This window comes from Rhineura floridana, chromosome 19 (assembly GCF_030035675.1).
Source record: "Rhineura floridana isolate rRhiFlo1 chromosome 19, rRhiFlo1.hap2, whole genome shotgun sequence".
NCBI lineage: Eukaryota > Metazoa > Chordata > Lepidosauria > Squamata > Rhineuridae > Rhineura > Rhineura floridana.
Genome location: NC_084498.1, coordinates 27,837,092 through 27,860,692, shown reverse-complemented (window position 1 = coordinate 27,860,692; position 23,601 = coordinate 27,837,092). Strand labels below are relative to the sequence as shown.

The 23,601-nt window shown below is 54.1% G+C and overlaps 1 protein-coding gene across 5 annotated transcripts in view; it reads right to left on the bottom strand.

Moving 5' to 3' along the window:
- Positions 1 to 6: 6 nt before the first annotated feature.
- The window catches only part of DEPDC5 (DEP domain containing 5, GATOR1 subcomplex subunit), a 48,587-nt gene continuing 24,992 nt past the window's right edge, over positions 7 to 23,601 (bottom strand). For 3 of the 5 annotated variants that reach the window (XM_061602718.1, XM_061602717.1, XM_061602720.1), the window contains 18 exons: positions 23,064 to 23,129; positions 19,914 to 20,097; positions 18,719 to 18,879; positions 18,347 to 18,464; positions 17,571 to 17,738; positions 16,081 to 16,300; positions 15,744 to 15,880; positions 13,405 to 13,534; positions 6,592 to 6,743; positions 6,043 to 6,120; positions 5,475 to 5,607; positions 5,020 to 5,128; positions 3,971 to 4,195; positions 3,372 to 3,541; positions 2,936 to 3,107; positions 2,351 to 2,411; positions 1,573 to 1,655; positions 7 to 644 (listed from right to left, as the gene is read on the bottom strand). In XM_061602718.1, the coding sequence (XP_061458702.1) occupies positions 352 to 644; positions 1,573 to 1,655; positions 2,351 to 2,411; positions 2,936 to 3,107; positions 3,372 to 3,541; positions 3,971 to 4,195; positions 5,020 to 5,128; positions 5,475 to 5,607; positions 6,043 to 6,120; positions 6,592 to 6,743; positions 13,405 to 13,534; positions 15,744 to 15,880; positions 16,081 to 16,300; positions 17,571 to 17,738; positions 18,347 to 18,464; positions 18,719 to 18,879; positions 19,914 to 20,097; positions 23,064 to 23,129 (2,660 nt within the window). In that variant the 3' untranslated portion in view covers positions 7 to 351. The remainder of the gene's footprint in view (positions 645 to 1,572; positions 1,656 to 2,350; positions 2,412 to 2,935; positions 3,108 to 3,371; positions 3,542 to 3,970; positions 4,196 to 5,019; positions 5,129 to 5,474; positions 5,608 to 6,042; positions 6,121 to 6,591; positions 6,744 to 13,404; positions 13,535 to 15,743; positions 15,881 to 16,080; positions 16,301 to 17,570; positions 17,739 to 18,346; positions 18,465 to 18,718; positions 18,880 to 19,913; positions 20,098 to 23,063; positions 23,130 to 23,601) is intronic. The other 2 variants (XM_061602719.1, XM_061602721.1) reach the window with 2 other exon arrangements.

Here is a 23,601-nt window from a genome sequence, read left to right as displayed (position 1 = left end):
TGCACCCTCCCATACACACACACACCACAATTTTTCTTCCATAAATATTGTACAGTATCTTACATATGCACATAAAAACCATGAGCACTCCAGGGGCTGGGAATGCTTTGCTCATTATCCCGAAAAGGCTTCTGGTCTTCTTCGGCTGCAGCCTGATGCTCAATTCTGTTGGGAGCCGAGAAACGAGCGAAGGTGGCATCGCAGTGTGAGGCTCTCCATCTGCACCTGTGACGATCGCCAGTCTGCTGCATCCTGAGATCTCACTTCCAGGGTGTGCAGAGAGGCTCTTCATGCTCACTTTTCACAGAACTGCCCATCCCAGCTACGTCTGACGTGTCCCCCCCACGTCCTTCAGGGCGCGCTAGTGTGCATCTTCTCCAAGCAGCTAGCCCAGAAGGAGAGCAGGCGGTTGTCTTTGTTCCAGCAGAAGTCTGTGAAGTCCTTGAGCAGCCGGTCGGCAAACTTCTCATCTCCCGTGGCGCTTGACCGCCACGTTTTGGTCAGCATGGTGTTGTAGGCCCAGTTGTAGCCAATGTGCTCTTCACAGAAGACGTTCTGATTGGTGGAGCTGGTGGAGTTGCGTCGCCGTCTCTGCTGCCCAGAGAACTTCCGCTTGGAGTACGGCAGCTGAAGAAACACCGTCCCTGAATCAAGAGGAGCCCATTTTAAAAAGAATGGCAGCTACCTCACACAACGCAGTTCAGGTAGCTGTGAATGCTTGTCAGTGTGCGAGGCCATCGGGGGCACAGGCTAAAAGCCTGGCCGCTCCGTTTTTAAATGGGAGATTGCCTCTGGTCATGGCCTAACTTGCAGAGGAGCTAGGTCTTTGCAGAGAGCTCCTCCAGCACGATCTAGCAGCACGGCTCTTGCAAAGCATCCCTACCACTGGCATGTGGCCCTTGCAAGATTGCCTAGAAGGAATGTGGCCCTTGGGCTGAAAAGTATCCCCCCCTTGCTGCTTCTCTTTGCCTTTCTGCTGAGGAGCAAAGCAAATGGAGCAACACAAGTCTATACCAGGACCTTGAGAAAAGCGCTCTGGCCAAGGCTGCTGGCTGCTTCTAGGGTTCTCTCTAGCAACTGGTTGTTTCCTGTCTCTCTGATGACTTCCTTAACACTCACCTGGCTGGGCGGCTGAGCCACAAGTGCTTGTTTTCGGAACAAGGACTGAACTGAGCTTACACAGTCCTTTCTACAGAGAAGTCCACTCCTGGCTACCTTTCTTAATTCCAGCAGACTAATCTGGGCGAGAAAAGCCATTCTGCTGCTGTTGCTGCTGCACACTTGGAAGAACGTAACTCTGACCGATTGACTGCAAATCAGCCAGAGATCCGCCAGGAGATCCCAAACTGCTTCCTGCCTGCCCCTGACAAGATCACCCGTCTGATGCAAACCTTTTCCTCAAACGACAAGGCGACAACTGCCTGCCAGTGCCTTCTGCGGGCTCGGTTCATCGTTCTGCGCTGCCCACTGCCAGCTTTTGCTGGTGATCTTATAAAAGGCCAGCTACTCACGGGGTGCATCACACCCCTCAAGAGTCACCACCCAGGGGAAAAAAGAAAAAAGAGTGCTCACCTGTGACATGAATGTACTGGGGTTTGTTCTCTGAAGGGAAGTTGAATGCAGAGGCCGAATATTTGTCTTGTACAAACCCAAACCTGAGAAGAACCAATCATTGCAGAAGAAATTAGGGGAGGATGCCCACTTGGCATGCAAAAGGTCCCAGGCTCCCTCCCCGCAGTGGCATCTCCAGGTATGGTTGGGAAAGACCCTACAGGAAAACCCCAGAGGGCTGCTGCCAGTCAGTGGAGACAACCCTGAGCTGGATGGACCATTGGTCTGACTCCGAATAAGGACAGAGGAGGGCCGCAGCCCCCGCTCTGCCCGCAGAAGGTCCCGGGTTCAACCCCCAGCAGCATCTCCAAGTAGGGCGAGAAGAGACCCATGCCTGAAGCCCTGGAGAGCTGCTGCCAGCCAGTGTAGACAAGACTGAGCTAGATGGACCAATGACTCGGTATAAGGCGGCTTCCAGTGCTCTTAAGCGACGGAAAGAGCACGCAACAGAGAAAGCTGCCTTAGACATCCACGTGGCCCCTCAGAGTCTTGCAGCTTAAGGCAAGGGTTGCCAACTCCAGCCACTGCATTCTGCACATGAGCAGGAACCAGACCGACCATTAGGAGAAGATCATGGAAAAGGTAAGACTCCCACACAAAACCTTGCCGAACTCATTTCCAGACGCTCCCTCCAGACGTCACTGCTGTCCCCCTTCCCACCCCTCCAGAAGCGAGTCTCCTCCTCGGGCTGGATGGTTAAGCGGCCCTTGCCCCGCTGCCCACCCTCTCGTTGGCTTACCTGTGTGCGATCACCTCCTGGAGGAGATGCATGCGGTCCCAGTAGGTTTCTGGCTCAAAGCCTGGAAGAGAAGGCCAAGCTGCTAGCTGGACAAGATGCAACGGCATTTAAACGCTGCTGGATGCACAGGGAGGAGGGCAGGTTGTTACACCAACTCCCCTCACCCCCCGGAAAGGATGTATACGGAGGGGCCATCAGCCAGTGCTGGAGGACACGTGTGCCGGTGCAGTGGTTAGAGTGTCAGACTGGGACCTGGGAGATTGTGCGTCTCCCATGCCAGCCTGAGAAAAGGCTAGCTGACTCAGGGCACGGTGGGAGTGGGGAGGGAGGGAGGATGAATGAGGCAGGTATGAGCTCTGACCACTGCCTTGCCCACATTCAGGAGCAAGCAGCATTTGGAAGGTGAGCAAAGGGAATCGTCCTTCCAAACTGCACCTGTCCACATTTTCCACCTCAAGCACCTCCACACGTGTCCAGATCCACAGGGCATGCTCAGATGCAGGACTGTGCGCGCAGGAGGGAGGGCAGGCCTTCTGCTCTCGCCAAAGGCACCAAGCCGCCTTCCCCTTGCTCCTCCATCCTTACCATCGAAGAGGTGCTCGGTGCCCTCCTTCAGCAGGCAGCTGATGTTGAGAGGGATGAACAGCTGCGCGCGAAGAGGGTCCCCGTACAAATAACTGGGTAGTGCAAACGGGCCTTCTAAGACAGGAACCAGCAAGAACCCACAGGATGTGGCTTTGCGATGCCAGCCCTGGACCTGGGAGGAGGAGGGGAGCCATGCTTAGGGAGACAGCGAGCCTGCCAGCACAGAGCAGCAATTCGCTTTCGCCCACACAACTCTTGCTAAAAGAGGAGTGACACTGCAAGCTTTTGGTTTACGTTAAATTCCTCATCAGGACAACGGAGACCTGAGCGAAAGCGGCGTATTTCCCCAAACCAAAGAAACTGGCCCCGTAAGAGGCTGCTTTGATTCTCTGGATCAAAACACAGCAAGAAATGTTGCCCCCCACCCCCAGCTCACCATCTCAAAGAGAACAGTGGCTGTCACAGCCATCCAGTGCAGCTTGATCTCGAAGGCCGCGTTGAGGGAGAAATTGCCATGGTAGTAACAGCTGCACCACTCCAGGCGGTCCGTGCGGTTGTTGATGTCCACATCCAGCGTCACTGTCCGCTGTTCTGGCACTGTGGCAGCTACCGCGGGTCAGGACACCAGAAGAGCAGGAAACAATTGGAGGGGAAAACCACAAGGAAGAAGCTTCTAATTAAAGTTGCATGGGCCCCTTTTGCTGTACAGGAGCACTTTCCGAGAAAACATTACAGAAGGGTCTCGGCAGCGGGTCTGATTCAGTATAAGGCCGCTTCCTATGACAAATAAAGCTATTTAGGGGCAGCTATTTAAACCAGACTTTGCCTACCTGGCGCCCTTCAGATGTTTGGGGCTACAGCATCTGGAGGACACAAGGTCAGCAGAAGCTGCTTTAAACCCCTCCTCCTCCTCCTCTTCTTCTTAAGCCCATGCGTGCACTCTGTGCCATTTCTGGCAGCCACAAGCACTAAGCCCTCCCCTCAGACACCTCCAGCTGCCCTCTCCCTCACCACCACCATCACCACCATGGGTACCTAACAGCGCAGCTGCCTGGCTTCGCCCTCCAAAACTGCGGCTGAAGGAGCTGTGTCTGCTTGCGTAGGAGGCCGGGCGGCTGGGCAGCCAAGGCAGGAGGAAAGCCGGGATCTCGGAGTGAATGAGCTCCTCAGCTACAAAGGCCACCTCAAACCATTTCCGTTGGAAGGCAGAAAAGTCGTCCTTGGCGGCCGTATGCCACATGGCAGGCTGCTGGATGCCCCCTGCAACAGAAGAACAGGGGCCCCTTTGGACAGGCTCCCAGGACACCTAGGCACGCAACCACGTGGCCAAGAGGGGGGCCAAGCCTGAAGTGGAAGGTCCAAAGGGCCCCTTTCCTTGGCCCCCTACCTAATGTGGGGCAGAATCCAGCAGCAAGGTTCCAGCACAGCTTTCCGGCAGGTTCATGTCACTGTTCAAATGAAGGGAAGTTTGCAAAAGGACGGCCATCTTCCCTGGTCACTGTGTCTGTGCAGGGGAACCTCTGGGGGGGACCTGCCTGCCTCCCACACCCCCACACCCTCCAAGAGGGTCTGTTCGAAGAGATCAAGAAAGGAAAAGTGGCCAGTGTGAAGCAGGCAATGTTGCCGGGGGGGGGGGGAGCAGGAGGCATGTTGGGAAAGGAATGCAGCTCAGTGGTTAGAGCACCTGCTTTGCATGCAGAAGGTCCCAGGGTTCTCTCTCCCACAGCATCTCCAGGTACAGCTGGAGACCCCTGGAGAGACACTCCAGGTCAGGGTTGGCGACACTGGGCAAGATGGACGGAGGGCAGAAAGCCTCAGGAGACAGCGGCTTCCCAAGTGCCTCTCTTGGGGTTTGTTAAAAGTATCCCCATTAATTTCATGTGGCAACTTTTGACACTTTAGACTGGCCTCCTTTGACAATGGTTAAGCCGCCTTGGACTTCCTTTGTGTGAGAGGGAGGGAGGCGGGAGAGCGATTGTTAGAACCGATAAATACATAACCCTCTGCTGGAAAACTGCCTAAAAGTGCTGAGGGTGCCCCCACATGCGTGTGTGCAAGTTGCCTTCCGCCATGCAGAGCCCAACCTCGTTCCTGATCCTTGTCTTCCACGATCTTGTAGAAGTAAAACCCGTAGATGAAGTTCCGCAGGGCCTCTCCGGAGGCATGAGCGATCAGCTGCTCATCCAGCATTTTCTGCAGACAGAAGTGCAGGGATTGGGTTCTCCATGGCTGGGAGGGGGCAGGGGGTGTCTCCAGGGGCCGGGGCGCAGTCTGAGATGCCATCCTAAGCCGGTCCCCAAAAGTGCACCTTGTATTTTCCCCAAAACACTGCAAGTGTGGTGAGGGCCAGCCCTGCCCTCCCTCTTGGATGCTGGCTGGGATCGTGCCAGGGGAGGGGCCCTCTGAAAAAGCCCACCCATCTCTGGTTTGTGCCGCTGCCCAGGCCAGGCGCTTGCCATGCAGTTTAGCATCTTGGTCAAGCCAGGGCTGGTTGCAGGGCTCACGGTAAGACGCCAGTGGGCCTCTCCTCTGCTCTCACCTGCATGATGTCGATGGCCATGGCCTGGGTCGGCACTCCTTCCACCATGTTCACCAGCCAGTGGACCACCTCTGCGCTGATAAAGCAGTACGGGGAGAGGCCCTTCTGTTCCGAGAGCAGCTGAATCCCAGTGCTGAATCCCAGTGGGAGAAGCGGCAACTTTAGCATGGAGGAATTAAACTGATTCCTGAAGCCCCAATGCCTTCCGCCAACCCTCGGATGGGCGGGATGTGCAGATGCGCCTAAGCTACGATTCTTTCAGAGGGAGGTGCCTGGAGGCCACAACAGCCTAGGCCAGCGGAGGCCTTGAAATACTTCAGAGAGGAGCAGATTTGCCATTTGGGGCAAGGATGTTAAGGCTGCCTGGACTGGAGAAGGGCCTCTATAAAGTGGCAGAACACCTGCTTTGCATGCAGAAGGTCCCAGGTCCAGCGGGAACGGTCCTGTCTGACACCCTGGAGGACACCTGCCAGACAGACCACTGGTCTGACGCAGCGCAAGGCAGCCTCCCATGTCGACTCCCCAAGAGGCAAGGGAAGGGGGCAAGAGAAAGAGAGGCTGCACTTACGTGGGGTGTTTCATGGCTTCAAGGATCTCTAGCAAAGTAGACGAGGACGTCAGAGAGCTCGCCGAGGACAGCTGAGAACTGCAGAGTTTAAAAACGAAAAGGAAGCATTTCGCTTGGTCTGGTTCATTCCAGGCAGCCTTAATGCCCTTGCACCAAACGGCAAACCGAGGGGCCTCCAACTGCTTTGGGCAATGACTCCTCTCAGCCCCAGTCAGCACAGCCATGCTGATGGGAGCTGTCACCCCAAATGCCTGGAGGGCATCAGGTTGGGGAAGGCCGATTTCAAGCAAGCCGATCCCTGCAAACAGATGAGCACCACACCTCTCACTTGGGAACGGAGGAACAGCCTGCAGAGCTCACTTCAGAGCCCTGGGCAGGGGAGGCCCTCGGACGCTGGGATCAAAGCTTTTCCCAGTCAGCCAAACAGCCAGGGACTCTGGCCTGCCATTCCAAAAGGGCAGCCTCTGCCTCACCCAGCTGGACCCAGGGCTGTCACCAGACGGGCACGCTCGTGTGCTCACCGTCAGTGACGGACAAGGCCCGTCTTACCTGTTCTCCATGGAACCAGCGGTGGTGGAGCCCTGGTCTCCTACGTTCTGGGAGCTGGCAACGCCCTGAGTGCCGCTCCGGTCTGCAGGCTGGCCCGCGTTGCTCAACACGCTGCCTTCCAGGGCGGCAGGAGCCGTTTGATCGGTGGAGACCTGGAGGAGGAGGAGGAAAGCAAGACGACAACACTGCAACCCTCTCTGTTTATTTAAAGGAATTTGAGAAACTGCTTAGGATTTTAAAATATGCAAAGTGGTATACAAAATGGCAACATAAAGGCAATAAAATAGTTATAAAGAGCAGAACCACAAAGCATGAACAGAGACACTAATAACAAGTTTCAATCTTATGCGTCAGGGAAAGCGTTACCAGACATTATTTATTTATTTGTTACATTTATACCCGGCCTTTCTTCCACCATGGAACCCAAGGCGGCATACTGGTGGTTCCCAGGCAGTCTCCCATCCAGGCACTGACCAGACCCAGCCCTGCTTAGCTTCAGCAAGGGGGTGGCCTCAGGTGCCTGCAGACCACAGCCTGGGACCATCTGAAGCAACTGATGGGTGGCGGCTCAGCTCTGGCCGGAGGAAGGAACAGAGGAGGCTGCCTGATACAGAGTCAGACTGCTGGTCCATCTAGCTGAGCCCTGTCGACACGGACTGGCAGCAATGGCTCTCCAGGGTGTCAGGCAGGGACTCTCTCTCCCAGCGCTACGCAGAGATGCCACTGGGGGTTGAACCGGGGACCTTCTGCATGCCAGGCAGATGTTCTGCCGATGAGCTATGGCCCTCCTCTGCTCTGGGCATTTTGGAGTTCAGAGACAATAGTAGGAAATGCCTGTTTTTGAGTCACTGCCCTAAAATCTCATGCAGGGTGCAGTGCCACGAGTTAAGATCCCCCAAGATGACCTAAGCGATCTGATAGGACAATAGAGGGGCAGGTGGTCCTCCAAGTAACCTGGTCCTGAGTTCGTTCAGTCCCGCAATGCATCGAAAGAAAAAAACCGACCTGCGCATAACAGCAGAGGTTGGTCGTGCTGCACATAACCCAAGCATCATTGGACACACAAGAACTGTGGGGCCAGCTCTAATTCCAGGGCGAGGGAATGCTTTCACGCTCCTGACTCCTGCAGGCCAGGTATGCAGCGTATTTTAGTCCCTACTCGACCGAGGCCAAGATTTGACTCTCAAATCTAAACCGATTTAATCGTTCAGATTTTCCATGGAGAGATACTGTAAATGGTAGTTTGGCGAGAGTGCGCCAAGATCTTGTGCCTGGATCCCTCGTCCTCACAGAGAAGAACAGTTCCCAGGATTCCCTGGGAAACAGGCTCAGATAAACTGCTCCTGGGCGGTGACCTGGACAGGGCCTCTGATTGGGGGCCCATGCAATGCACACAGCAGAAAATGACAGAGCTGCAAGGGCCTAGACCAGCCTTTCCCAACCTTCTGGGTCCCCAGATGTTGTTGAACTGCAACTCCCATCAGCCCCAGCCAGCGTGGCCAACGGAAAAGCATGTGTTTGCGTCCATCAACTTGGAGGTGGGGGAAGGGCTGGATTACAAAATTATGCAAATTGCCTCTTCTGTTTAAGACACACTCAATTTCCTTTTGAGTCTTCTGAAACGGAGAAAAGAGCCAAATGTCCTCCTCCTCTCACCAGCCACGCCTGCCGCTTGTATGAGAACACAGGCGGCCTTTCTCCCACAGGAATGGGAAGTGGGGCGTTCCAAAGTAGACTCAGGAGTTGCAGCGGAATCTTCTGGAAAAAACACGAGCCCCCCAAAAGCTTCCGTGTGAAGTGAGCCCATCTGCCTGGAGGATCACCCAGTATGCTGAAGGTTGGCTAGAGGCAGCGGGGAGGGAGTCAGTCACGGCAGGGCCAAATTATGGCCTTGAAAAGAATCCTCAGCTTGAGCACCTATCCCGCTACTGAGTAAACCTTTCCTATTTTTAATTGGCAATCATTAATGGATACCGTCCTCCTAATTCCTGAAAAGGTAAGTAAGTACATTTTGTCATCTCAGCCGCTTCCCAAATCCTCCACAGCAGCTCTGAAATGTGGGTGGAGGAGGCGGAGACAGATGATCTGTTCTTTCATTTCTCAGACAGGCGCCGCTTCAGATTCACACCACAGTCAAGTTATTCACAACCTACATTTATCTTTTTGCGCATAAAAAACCTCAGATTATCTAAGCAGAACTGCAATCTGTACTGTATTTTTTTATTGACTCATCTTATAAGAAAGCAACAAAATGATTAAAAGGGGGGAGGGAGGAGAACAAATTTCATCATGCCCCCCCAAGACCAACAGTTCCTGCAGGCCCAGCTGATGACATCTCCCCCGCACCGCCCCCTCCCACAAGCCCTTCACACACACCCAGTACCACCTACACGACTCTCTCTCTGCAGCCAGAAACAACAGATGCTCTCCTCAGGCTTCGCCCTGGATCCCACCCAAAGGGGAACAAGCAGTTCTCATGAGATACTAACCAGTACTGCGTGTTCCAACGGGGCCTCCCTCCTTCCTTCCCTCCCTGCGATTCCAGCACCGTCTGCTCTTAAAACCATAGCAGGCCACACACGGGTTGGGGTCTGCCCAGCCCACCCTGTGAAGACGGTGCAAACTGAATGGGATGGGAAATCTCCAAGAGAGAGGCCCCCGGGCTCAAATCCCAGCTCTCTGGCTCAGCAGCCTTGTGAAGCCACTTCTGATTCTGTTCTCCTAGCTGCAAAATGGCAGCACTGGCCATCTTGCACAGCCAGGGTGTGCTCTAGGGCCCAGGGCCACAGCCGCACTTGGGGAGGGTGGATTGGGCAACAGCTCCTTCTGCAGCCATCTGGGACGCACGTGGTTCCTCCAAATTACAGAACAGAGGCGACAAAAGAGGGAGAGATGGGAATGTGGGGTTCTCCATTGGCTCTGCTAAAAGACCTGCCACATCAGGCTCCTCTCTTGTCAACTACAGCAGCCTTTCCATCAGGCTGCGGGAGAGGACATCGAAGTTGTGTGGTCTTCCCATCAGCTCTGCTGGAAGAGTGACATCTTAGCGCTCCTCCTCTCCTTGACAGCCTTCCATTTCAGCTGTTGCTACAGACTTCGGTATCTAAGAAACAAGTCTCCCTGAGTTTGCTTTTTCCCCTCCTCCCTCACAATCCTCTTTTCCTTTTGTGTCATGTCTCTTTGGATTATAAACCTGAGGGTGGGGACTGACTTCTCCCTGACATTTGTAAGCTGCTCTGGGAGCCTTTGTTTTGGCTAAAAAGGAAGCTAAAAGCAGTAACAGCAACAACTTAGATTGCAAAACATATGGACCAGTCACTTAAGTGGATTTAATTAAAGGTAAGAAATGCCAAGATCCTGTCAAGCAGCCCAGTACCTTTATACTAACTGGTCAGAACCCTGAAGGCAGGAGCAAGTGGGAGAAGGGACTGCCTGCACAGCTTTACCCTCTATTTCCGCGAGCAAAACAGTAGCGAGAGAGCGATTGTGGTGAGGGTTTTGTTTGTCTTAACAAGAGCTCAGAAGACAGGGCATGGGCACAGCAGAGATCTGAAGGGGCCAGGGCTGCCTCGCCTCCTTCGGGCTAAATTAACTGAGAAGACTGGTAGTCATTTCAGACCCCAAAATGCAACTTGTGGCCTTGCCAGAGACAGTCTGTCAAAAAACACCCACAAAACTGACCTGCGTATGGAAGACTGACGCTGTGCGTGGGCTTCGGACAAACTCCATAAAGAAGGTCCCATCCTGAAGGCACCAGAGGGAGCAGCAGTGGGTGGCAGCGGCAGGAAGAAGACGGGGGGCGGGGGGGAAGACACACCCTTGGGCAGATCTGTCACCATTGGGGGCAGGAAGAGCCAAGGGGGCAAGGGATGTGGGGGAGGCGCCTCCTCCACACAGAGAGGGCCCCCTCAGGGTACAAAGAGCAAGCAGTTGGGAGCCCCACAGGCAAGGCCAGCAGGGCAGAGCCCACACGAAAAACAGAGCAGCCATGGGTCCATGCACCCTGCTGGCAATCCAGATTCGGAAACATGCATTGAATTTGCATCATTAACCTGCTTTGTTAATCCTGGGAAGAGCAAAAGGACACACAAGCTTCCTGCAGGTGTTAAAAATCTTATTCCGCTACCCCTCTGGAGTCTGAGATTTCGGCAGGCATCACTCACGTGCTTTCTTTGCAGACATGAGGGCTAGAAACTTAAAACAGCACACTGAGATTCTTAGCAAACTGAATTCTGTGCTCAGTCCCCACATTCTGCACTTTTTGGGTCCTCCCACACAACAGCAGCAAGACACACAGCCCTGACCACAAGGCCCCCTTCCCAGCCCCCCCCAACAATGTGGGGCTCTTGGCTTCAAGAACCAGAAAGGTTGCACAGCGAGAGTAAGGCGTGCAAAACACCCCATAAGCATACCCCGCCCCCCGTCTGGATCAGCCGTTCAAAGCACAGAAAGCAGTTAAGAGGTGACGTCTCTGCTGGAGAGTGGCAGCGTTGCCAAGATGTTAAAGCTGGTCCAGTGAGAGAAAAAGGCAGGCAGGCAGCATGTCATTCCTATAAGCCTTCTGTTATGGCAGGTGCTTTATTCACCGCCACAACCACAGTGCAGAAAGCAGGTCACTCTTACGCCCATTTTACAGATGTGCAGGAGGAGTTGAAACACCCTCGGCCACCAAGCCAGCCTGTGTCAGAGCTGGGACCTGAAGCCCTAAATCCAAGCACAACAATCCACTGTTGCTATTCAAGCACATACAAAAACGGGCACCATCTCTCTCTCTCTCCAGCTCCTGAACAGTATAAACATAACAGCCCATCCAGTCCAGCATCCTGTTCTCACAGTGACAAACCAGATGCCCCAGAAGCAGGACTCGAGTGCAACAGCAGCTCTCCTCACTCGCGATTCCCAGCAACTGGTATATACGGAGGCAAACACAGCCCTCCTCTTTTAACCCAATTCAATTTGGGGCCATCGTTGCCTCTTGCGGGAGCAAATTCTGTAGTTATGCACTGCCTTAAGAAGTCCTTTCTTTTGTCTGTACTGAATCTTCATTGTTTTAAATTGTTTTTTAAAAAATTTAAATTGTGTTTTTAAATTGTTTTTTTCTGTTTTAAAATTTGTGTATTTGTTTTTAATTGCTATAAACCGCCCAGAGAGCTTTGGCTATGGGGCGGTATATAAATGTAAATAAATAGGATGTCTAAGAGTTCTACTGTTATACCAGAGGGTGGAAAACTTTTCTCTGTCCGCTTCCTCCATGCCATGCAAAATTTTATTTATATGTTTCAGTGGGATGGTGGAGCCTTTCCAGGATTCCACATCTGGGATCAACAACTCCATGGTTGCACATCTGCAGTCTTGCCTTGGCATGCACCCTGCAACTTTAGAGCCACGCTGACTCTTATCATAGTGGCTAAGCATGTGTGTTGTGTTGTCTTCAGTTTAAATCTTGCCTTATGCTACCTTGGGCACTACACCATGCTTTCAGCCTCAACCCATTATCTGTAACATTGGGATGATAATCCTGACCTACCTTGCAGGAGTATTGGAAGGGTTACAGAGAAAACGCACATGAAGCACTTTGAAAACTCTCAGGACAGAGCTATGTTATCAGTGAAGGCACAGAAGTTATTACGCCAACACACCCAGCTCCCTTACATTTCAACCCGGTTAAGTGCTCAACGCAGAGATGACAGACAGATCTGCAGCCTCAATGAGCCACTGACACCAAGGCCATTTGGCACGGCAAGCATTTGATAAGGCTTGGCAGGGCCATCATTCATGGCTGCTTTTCCTTTTCTCCACTGACCACCCTTTCACACCTCACACCTCCTTCTTTGAAGGATGCACAACCAAGCAGCTGGATTGACCCAGAAAACGTCCCACTCACCCCTCAAAGGTCTTTGCTCAGTTATGAAGAAGCCCAAACAAAAAGCAATTGCTTGGGACAAATGCCTCAGGCGTAGCCTATAACGGCAGACAGAGATCGGAGGAACCTCAGAAGAGCCCTTCAGCTGAAACAGGCCAAAGGGCCCCCCACCTAGTCCTGCATCCTGTTCTCAGTGGGCAACCAGATGCCCTAATGGGAAGCCCACAGACGTCAGGACCTGAGTGCAACAACTCTCCACATTTGCAATTCCCAGTCACTGGCATTCACCGCCACGCTGCCTTTGACAGACAAATGCCTGGAAAATAAGGCTAATACTCTTTTAATCCAATTATTGGCCATCACTGCCTCCTGTGGAGCTGCTGTGTAGTTTAACCTCACACTGTGTGAAGGAGTCCTTCCTTTTGTCTTCCAGCATTCAGGCGTCACTGATCCCCACAGATGGAAGAAGGGACATATAACCAAGGACGAGTACCAGCGAGTAGCGCAAACCTGCACATAATATCAGAAGAGCCCTGAAGCAGCTGGGCCCGGCCCACGGAGGCCCACCTGGTCCAGCATCCTGTTCTCACAGTGGCCAACCAGATGCCCTAATGGGAAGCATGGGAAACAGCCTGAGCGCAACAGCAGCTCTTCCCAGAGGGACACACTGCCTCCGATGGCTAGTAGCCGCTGATAGCCTTATTCTCCATGAATCTGACTAACCCCCTTTTGAAGCCATCCACGGCGTCTTTTTTTTGCTTTCCTGGCCAGTGAGACTAACCCTCAAGATTTCGCTTATACAAACGGACTCACATCCCCATTTGTGGCAAGCAAGGCTGGAACTCGCCTGGAAGGCCCATGCAAGTGAGCGAGCAACATGCACGGGGGCGCATTCCAAGGCGTGGCATGCGCTTGAGACTCCCTCCCGGCCCAGGAGGCCTTGCCTTTACCTTGCGTGGACTGTCCACGTAGGTTGGGGTCATGGTCAGGGCTGCGCTGCTGCTGCTGCTGCTGCTCTCGGGTGGCTGGATGGCGCTCTTCCCGGCAAGCGTTGCGGCTGCTTGCTGCTCGCCCAGGGTCCTGGAAAAGGAGGAGGAGGAGGAGCGGGATTGGCCTCACGCTTGGCTCTGCAGGCAGCAGCCACAGCAGCATCACTCCCCGCCTCCTCCATGCTGAACATGCTGCCCTGTGGCAGCTTCTAGCCACAGCATCACCATTTACAGCACGGGTGGGCAACTTTTTTCTCCAGCCCAAGGGCCGCACGCCTTTCTGGGCAACCTGCCGGGGGCCACATGCCAGTGATGGGTGGGGCCAGAGGCAAAACTGGGCACAGCAACAGATGTGACTTTGTATAGTGAGCCTCATTTTGCTACTCAAAAGGCAGAAGTTTCTGCACACACACATGCCCCTGCCCCCCATCCTCCAGTCCTGCTAAAGGGATGAGTTGCCCTGCGCCAAGGACAAATGCCAGCCTGGCAAAAGCACCCAAGGAGGGTGTGGAGGCAGGTCTGGGAGGGGGTGGTGCCTAGGGAGCTCCCCAAGGGTCAGACCGAGAGGCCCGGAGGGCCACATACACCCCTTGGCTCCGAGCTCACCCACCACTTGTTTACAGGCCAGTCACCTGCATGACAGCAGCGAAGGGGATACGGCGCAGGTGCTCAGGGCCTGAGCTCTCACTCCCCCCCTTTCATTACCAAGCCCCAGGATGGGAGCATAAGAACAGAGGAAGCTGCATTACCCTGAGCCAGATCCATCTACCTCCTCACTGCTGCCTGCACTGACTGGCAGCAACAGCTCACCAGGGTTCCAGTCTTTTCCCAGCCCTCCCTGCTGCCACAGCCACTGGGGAGGGAGCCCGGGACCTTCTGCGAGTAGGGCAGGGGCTTCGCCACCCCTGAGCCACAATGGCCTCTCCTTAAAGGCTCCGAGAACGGCACTGACTTCCAGCGAGTCGGTTCAATTTGGTACATGCATTTGACATTCCCGATCTCTGAATCACGGTTCAGGGCTGGCTGTGGGGTGGCTCGCTTCCTCCCGCCCCCCCTCCCTGGCGTTCATGTGACATCTGCACCAAGGTTTGGCTGCTCGCAGCTGGGCTAACGGGCTTCGCCTCCTGGCTAAAAGGAAGCTGCAGTGGGATCGGTGCCTTTACAGCCCAGCATGCGGTAACAAGGAGGCAGGACGGGGCATGTTGAGGCCATTGCTCTGCTCCCCCTTACTCTTTTTACCCAAGAGGCCCTTGGCTTTGGGGGCAGGTCTCTGCTCCTCCTGCCCTGCTCGCCTGTTAGTTTGCCATGGCTGTTTTCAGGTTTTATTCCACAGTTTTAATGTAATATGTATTTGTTTCTAATTATGGTATTTTTGTAACCTGCTCCGGGATCCTTTAGGACTAAAGGAACGTAGGAAGGTGCCTTATTATACTGTGTCAGGCCGCTGGTCCATCTAGCCCAATACTGCCTACACTGACTGGCAGCAGCAATCCAAGGTTTTAGGCAGGAGGGATTCCCAGCCCTACCTGGAGACGCTGTCGGGGATTGAACCGGGGGCCTTCTAAGATGCTCAGCCACAGAGCTATGGCCCTCCTGCTATGGTAGGAAGCTACCTTATACCAAGTCAGACCGTTGGTCCTTGTAGCTTAGAACTGTAGACACTGAATGGCAGTGGCTCCCTAGGGTTTCAAAGAGGAGCATCTCTCAGCTCTACTTGGAGATGCTGTCGGGGACTTTCTGGAGACGTTCTACCACTGCGCTATGGCCCTCCACCTTTGGGGAACGGGGGGTTGAAGGACGGCCAGCCAGGCAGCCAACGCACGCCTATCTACACCAGCCCTTAGCCACAGGCCGACTGGCACCAGAGGACTTTGGCAGGCAGCAGGCAGGTGTGTGAAAGCGGGCCACCATCTAGCAAAGAGGAAGGGTGTACCATGGGATGGGTCGTATGAACCTTGTGCTATTCAAGGCTCCCTCAACACTCTCTCAAGGGACCTCCACTTGGGAGCCTGCCCACAGATGATATGCCACACCACGCACAGGCAAAACTCATGACACTCAACCTGGCACGAAGCAAAAGGCAGTCGGCCACAGAGCTGTATGCCAGGACATGACAAGGGGGCCCTCCATTCCCCTCTCCCCTAAGACAGCGATCTTGGGAAAACCAGGACCGTGGATGGCGGAAAGCAATCGCCTTGCCGTTGCAGGAACCAAGGAACCTCTCCTTGCCAGGAGGCCAGAAACGTGGCCAGTGTGGCCCTCCAGAATCCTCCCCAGACTGTTGAACTTTTCCAACTCACTTCTGGCTGGCTTCCATCTCCAGCAGGGCTGAGAGTGCAGAGGTCCCCTTCTTACCGAGAGGAGGAGGCCCAGACGGCTCCAAAGAGTGGGTGGAAAGCGGACCTGGCATTTGCAAGCCTTTCATGGCGGATCCTTTCTAAACGGAAAAAGCAGAAGCCATGAGAATGCAGCAGGGAAACACACGGAGGAAGAGAGCCTGACAAGCATCCTGCAGGAGGGGCCGTGAGGGAGCCAAGGCTGGCTGCAGCTCTCTGCTCAGCAAACCCAGGTGCGCCCTGCAGAACGTGCGGACTGGCCCACAAACACACAGAGCATCGCTTAAGGTGACTGGCTCACCCGGATCATCCGGTCCGACCGGTGGCGCCTGCGAATGCGGTTCAGTCCCTCCACAAAGCGGATGAAGCCATCCAGGAGCTGCCACTCCTCTTCGTCCGAGCGCACCTTGCCCCCATACATGTCGCAGTGCGCCTCGCCCTCCATAATGCGCTTTGTGGCACTGATGCAGGCCGGCAGCAGCAGAAAGCGAGTCCGCCAGAATTTCAGTGACTCAATGAGGCTATGCGAGTGATGGGAGAGCCAAGTAAAAAGAAAAGGAAGCAGGGCGTTTTATACGTGCAGACGCCATCTAAGCCAAACGTCTGCCAAGCTGCTGAAATTTAGTCAAGGTCAGTCAGCCAACCTCGGAAACATATTTCACGGATGCCTGTGCTTCCTCCTGCCCAGCGGTACCTGTGCTCGCCCCTGGCAGCCTGGCAGAAAAAAAGGTCCCATCCACACTCTCACGCCAGGTGGCGATGCTTCCTTGCCATAGGCGGCAACTGTGCAAGTGGCTGCTGACCAGCCTGCAGCCCAGAGGGCCCTCCTCTATGGATCCCCTTCCCAAGCTCGATGTGGGAATGGCAGGGCCAGCAACAGGCTGCTGCCACGCGCTGGAGACCACGAAGGGAGGCCCAAGTGCCCAGCTGCGGCCTTCCTTTGTTCTAAACCCATTATGCTGAAGTTGTCAAAACAGACAGAGGAGGGAAGTCACAACCAGAACACAAACACACACACAGAAATCAGGCACAACAAGGGGATTTCTATGCAATACAAGGACCAGAGAGAGACTAAATTACCCACGTAACTACAGTAAGATAAGCCTACACAGTTTCCGTCTGTGCAGTGCAGGAGGCCAGCGTGCTTGGGGGAGGGCCTCTGGGACTCAGAGACAGCCTCCTTTGGCAATTTCCTGAAGAATTCATGGTGGCAGGAAATTGGGGGACGTGTGGATAACTTGGAATTTTTTCCCTATATGGTGGGAATTCCCTGTGGTGCAGAAATTCTGGGACTTTGGTGAAATCTTGAGTTGTGCCACAGAAGAAGGTCCTAAGTTGGGCTAACTGCATCCTCCCAAGGGTTAGAGTTAGACTCTGGCTCCCACCAGCCCCAGCCAGCATTGCCAATGGTTAGAGATTATTTATTTATTATTTATTTATTTAGTTTCATTTATAAACCGCCCATAACCAATGGCTCCCTGGGCGGTGTACAACATACAATAGTACAATAATACAGTAGATCAGCAAAATCACTCGATATAAAATACAGATGCACTAAACAATATTATCTGGAGGGTAGTACCACACTGACCGCTGTCACCCTCTTTGGCTTCCCGCCGGCAATTGGGTACACAAGTACAGGAGGTTATGACACTACGTCAATGAACTTGGACAGTCTACTTGTGCTCATTCTAAGGTACCGTCTGTCTGTAGCTGGCTGAGGTGGATGAGAGTTGCAGTCCCAGAAACAGCTTGAGGGCGCCAGGTCAGCAAAGGCTGCTCTCCACTCACCTGAAGTCCTCTGAACCAGCAGAGCAGATGTACTGGTCCAAATAATTCCACTTGTACTCTTCTAACCTCTCATGGGAGAACTCAACCCAGCAAGAGACAAACTCGGAGTCGGAATGGGAAGGGCACAGGCTGTAGGTGTAGTTGATCTGGGCCGATTCATACGGATACCTACAAAGAACAGAGGAAACCTCTGCAACTCACACCAACAAGCTTTTGCTGTTTAAACAATGCAAAGGGGCTAGTCCACATAGGCACTGAGCAGACCACTGTGCTCCAAGAATGTAGGGAGAGACCTAAGGCTCCAGCAACCACCATCCCATCCACAAGGTCCGTTCAGCGCCATGCAGGGAACAGGCCTGAAGTGGGGCAGCCCCCCCCCCCTTTGGAGCTCCCTCCTGTCACGTATCAGGCAGGCGTCTCCTCTGCTTGGCACTCCCCTGAAGAACTTCCCTTTTTCAACAAGCTGAGACTTTTTTAATCCTGGTTTGTATCTGCAGCGGATACGAAACTGTTTTCTATTTGCTATCCTTACTAAATCATTTTGAAATGTTTCATAGCAAGCAACTCATACGTGGAAACCAGTAAGTCTCGCCGCATCCCCACCCTCTACCTGAACAAGAAGACGGAACAAGAGCGGCTTTTGCACACCCGGTTTGCAAGGCCTCCTTTGCTGCTTCCCGATGGCACATGTGGAGCCAAGCGCCCTGCAGAGCCGAGGGGCTCACAAGTGCCTGAGGAGTCCCCAGTCCACACAGCGCTTGGGCAAAGAGACTCACTTTGGCAAATACCGCGTGACGGTGATGATTTTGTCCTTCAAGACCACTCTGTGGAAGGTCCGGCCCATGCTCAGCCAGTACTGGTCCTCCTCCTCAGCTCGAATGCGCGACACGAGGCCTAGTTCACAGGACATACACAAAGGACAGTTGACAACATTTGCCCAGCCGGAAGCTCTGCTGAGCTGCGCTCTCTTCCGAGCCACCTCTGCCACGCAGCCCAAGCAAACGTGGGCAGGGCATCCAATGCCAATTTCGCTGTTGCCCAGCAGGCTAGTTTCTAGACACACACGCGCCCCCCGCCACCCCCCATCCAGGCAAGCAAAGGCTCGTCATTGCTCTCTTGCTGGCCACCAGGAGAGGGGAGCGGCTCACCTCTGCTGTACACGGGGCTGCTACTGAGAGGGGGTTGGACTGCTGCGGGCGGCTTCTGAGGCTTGCTCTGCACGATGAGCTGATAGCCTTGCATGAGGCGCTGGCAGATGAACTCCTCAAACACCTGCTGGGCCGTCATCTGCACACCTTCCTCGTCCCTCCTGAGCAGGGAGAAAGGGGAGGAGGGTCACCCACAGGCAGCCAATCAGGCAGTTCAAAGGCATCTGATCCCACCCCTCCTGCTCACCCCGCACTCCCCTGAAAGGAGGTCATGTGATGTCCAGGCAGGGAGATGCCAGTTATTAAGAGCCTGGCCTGAAGCATCTATGCTGGAGCCAGCCAACACGGTGCCTCTCCAGGGGTGACGGACTACACCTCCCATCAGCCCCAGCCAGCAGGGTCATTGGTCAGGGATGACAGCAGCTGCAGCCCACAACATCTGGAAGGCACAACGCTGGCCGCCTGTGCTCTGTATGGCTGGCCAAGCCCCATGCGCTGCCCTTGCGCAGCCATAAGCTGGACCAGGCCAGAGGGGCCTGTTCCCACAGCGGCCAACCAGATGGCCCAACAGGAAGCCAAAAACAAGCAGGACCTGAGCGCAAGATCACTCCCCACTCCCACCCCACCAACCGAGATTCCCAGCCACTGATATTCAGTACCATCCCCAACACCAGAGACGGCCATCGTGGCTAGTAGCCAATGATGGCCTTTATCCTCAATGAACGTGTCTAAACCCCTTTTCAAAACCAAGCAAGTTGGTGGCCGCTGCTACATTTCACAGGAGTGAATTCTGTGGTTTGACTCTGCGCTCAGTGGGCAGCCTTTGGCAGCCTGTTGAAGAGCTCTGTGTCACCTGGAAGGTGGCATGCTCTGACACTCGAGTGCCACTCCTCCCCTGCCGACTCGGGCCCTCCTCCTCCTCCAGCAGCCTCAGCTGCCCCAAGGCCGCCCTGTTTGCTTCAGGGGCTGGCTTCCCCTGGCGGATCCCTGAGCAGTCCCCAACACCCCCGGAGGAACTGCTGGGAAGAAGCTCGCCTGGCCGTGAGCCCCTCCCGCTGCGCTCCAGCTACTCGTCATTTCTCCAGCCGTTGGGGACTAAGCCCAGCCAGCCCTGAGGCTTAAGTGCCTGCCGGACAGCAGCAAGTCTTTAACCTCGCCCGCAGGACAATGGGAACATGCACGCGCGCACACACACCTGTCCAGATCAGCTTCGGGAAGCAGATCATAGCAACCCTCGGTGTAGTCATTCTGCAAGCTTTGGCGGTCCGGGAAATAGTCCGTGGTGAGGGGGAGGCAAGCCGGAGTGGTGAGGGACTTCCAGTCCACCCCAACTGTACAACAGAAGCCTGGCACTACAGGGGGAGCAGACAGTGTCAGAACTGCCTCGTTTCATCACATGGCGGAAGGCAATAGGGTGAAGGGGGGCGGTGGGTGGGCATCAATGTGGTGGGGAAAGGGGGAGAAATAAATCAGGAACAAAGAAGGGGGAAAGGAGAGAGAAACGGGTGCCACAGAAGCAAAAAATGGGTAAAGCAGGAACGGGAAATAAAAAAGGGAGACAGATGCATGTTTGCAGGGAGGGGGGAGTGAGAGGGGAAGGGAGGGGAAGAAAGACAGAGTTTGTTAAATGACACAGTGCCCATCATGCCAACTCACTCCCATCATGCAACTGGGATCCAAAAAAAGTTAATACAGTTTCAATTGCCCGTCGATTGTCAACTTAAGCCAACACAGCAGCTGCAGAATTTTAAAAAAGCCACGCATACATCACTATTAAGCATACTGAGGTGAATGAAAATGCAGGACGACTCCGATATTTTGAGTCCAGACCAGAGAATTAACACCAGGCCTTTCTCCTGCGTAAAGTGCCAGAGAAACAGGGTAGGGCAGAGGAGGGACCGGGGTGGGGTGTGGGGCGGAGCAGCCTGCCCTCCGCAGCAGCAGGAGTTGCACACCCATCAGAGCAGCAGCAGCAGCAGGAAGAACGGACAGCAGAGAGACAGGAAGGGATGGTGAAATCACAGGGAAGACGGGATCTTGCCAGAGTGGCCCCTGCCTGGAGCAGAGCTTTCAGAGAGAGGAGCTCACCAGATCAAAGCAGCTGTTGGCCCCAGATGCAGCATGGGAGGGGGCCGAGACCCCACGTTGGGCATGGAATCCACCCAGACCCCTCTCCTCAGAGTGCCCCTTTTCCAGCCCCAGGGGCTTAGCAGGGAGAACAGGGCATTCTGCACCTTTCAAGCTGGCTCCTTGCAGAGCCACATGCAATTCCCCCTCGCCTCGCTCACTCCAGGGCACACGGCAGGCTCCGCTACACCAGCAACGGGAATTGTTCAGGGGCGAGAACAACCCACAAGGGGGTCCCTTGGGATGTTTGCTGGGACTCAACTCCTGCCATCCGGGGCCATCCCTGTCCCTCCGTGCAGTGCACCTGCTTGGACTGGCTCTCCCATCAATGAGGAAAAGGCACTCTGCACATACTCAGAGACACGCTCCTCATAGGTTCCTCCCACGTTCCAAGGCCAAGTCTCAGACGTGGCAGGTATTACTGATCTGGGTACAGAAATCCAGCTAGAGAGCAAGCTCTGCGGAGACCAACCTTTAAAAGGCAGGCGGACCAAGCGCCGTCTGTCGCAGCAGAACAGAACCAAAGTCTGGGAGGAGGGATTGCACTCGGCTTCCCAGGCAGAGTCTGAGCGATCTGACCTTCATCTCTTCCTCCCAGGGCACAGATTGTGCTTTAGCTTCCATCTGGCTTGGTGGCAATTTGCAAGAGCTCAGCCCACAGCTCTCTCGTCAGTTCACCAAGGGCAAAAAGCAATCATAGGCTGTAGTAAGCAAAATCCCTACATTTAAGATGTTTGCAACTAGCTCTGCATTAAAAAAAAAAACAATAATCAGAGCCCTCCGATAAAATGGTTAACAGAGGCTCTGAATGACTGACCTGGGAAGGATTGTATAATAGGCTATACCCGAATTTCGTCTCCAATAAAACCTACATTTAAGAAGAAGATTAAAATTGACTCCACCTTTTCATTATTACAAGGACAGTACAGGAAGGTTATTCTCTCTGCCCTTTAAAAGGTTCAAGCACAAGGCACTGAAGTGCACCAGCGAAAAAGTTTGCCTGTATATAAGAACAAATACCCAGTTTAAATAAGGCACCTAGTTCTTTAAGCGCAAAGACATGGCAAACCCAGCAAGCGAGCGCAGGGGGGGAGGGAGAGGAGGAGGAGGAGGAAGGCACGGCCCCTAGGCTGCCCCACACAGCTCTCATAGGCCAATATCAGTCAGTCTGATACAACACCTTTGCCTTCCACCCAGTGCAGAGATAGCCAACGAGATGGAGACAGTCCAGCTGAAACAACCTATTGCACTAATTCTTTCTGCCAGGCAGACTTAACCTCTGCTGACCATCGTGGTTTGTTTTGAGATGCAACAAACCACAACCCCTGCTTCGGATGCAATGCAAGGCTAGGGATGGCGGTTTTTCCTTCCCTGAGGTGAGCTGGCAAGAGCAAAGAAGGGCACCATCAGCTGCGTGTGGCAAGCTGCAGTTCTTGACTTCCCATGATGAGCGGGCGTGGCCCCTGTTGGAGGCCTACTGCATATATTGCAATTTTATACATGCCGTTTGTCTTTCTCTGACATCTCCCTTCCCAAAAGGCTTGTTCGAAACACTCTCCCTGCTGCAACCCTCAAATGCAGCCAATGTTTATAACAGGCATATGCCAAAGAGCTACCAGGCGCCTTATCAAACCGCCCTGATTTGCACAGTTTATTCCAGGCGTTGCTTCTTTGGGTTTTTCTTCCATTCTCTGCAAACACAGAACAGAATCTTCCTCCAAGGGCAGAGCTGGGTCCACACGTGTCCCGGCTCTTCCTGGTCACACATTTCACAGCAGGAGCAGAAGCTCTCAAACCCAAAGGGGTGGGTGGGAGTGACACCCTCCCCCCCCGGCAGTGCAGTAGGGCATTATGAACATCCCGCAGTCCCCCGAGAACTAAAGCTCTGCGTAACGCAGACAGGCAATCCCGGTTATTGTTCTTCAGTCCCAGACAGACGTCCTGGGATGTCTGGACAACTGGAGGGTTTGACTGCTGAGAAACCAGAGTCCTTGCAGTGGGGCAGGGTCCCCCTTTCCTATGGGGAGTTGCCTAGTCGACAGCACCTTCCAGATGAAAGGAAGGCCCTACATCAAAACTTACTGCTTGGAAGAGAGGGAGACAAGGACACTGGGGGCGAGGGGGAGGGGGAGCTGCAGGACTCTGGGAAGCGGCTCTCGCTTTTGCCCTCATCTACCCAGAACAACCTCCTTCCCAACCCCGTCACCGCTGTGCTTACTCGGATCCGGAGAGTTAGAGACAGCACTTTCCAAGGAGTCCTTGTTTTGGCTTCGGACATTCATTCCTGTAACAAGCGGAAACAGACTCTCACCCTTCAGGGAAGCGCAGAGGGCTTTCGAGAGCAGCGCTCATCTCCCAATTGACAAGGAGAACTCCAGAGAACCCGAGGCTCAGCAGGGCATACAAAGAGGAGGCACCAAGGCACTCTGAGGCCCAAGGGGGAAAAAACCCAAAGAGCAGCACGACAAACCTCCTCTAACAAACCCCAAGAGCAGACAATCCACCAGGAGTTTGGGGCATTAGTATGGGCTTACATCAGGGCTGGGGAACCGGTGGGGGCCCCTCCAGATGTTGTCTGGCTGCAACTCCCGTCATCACCCCTGACCACGGATGAGAGTGGGGAGTCCAGCAACGCCTGGAGGGCCCCAGATGCCCCCCGCCCCGGTTGACACCATAACGCCTTGCTTTATTATGTTGTAAACAGCTCTGAGGATCCCGGTCACAGTGTGGGATGTGCATTTCTCAATAAAATAAAG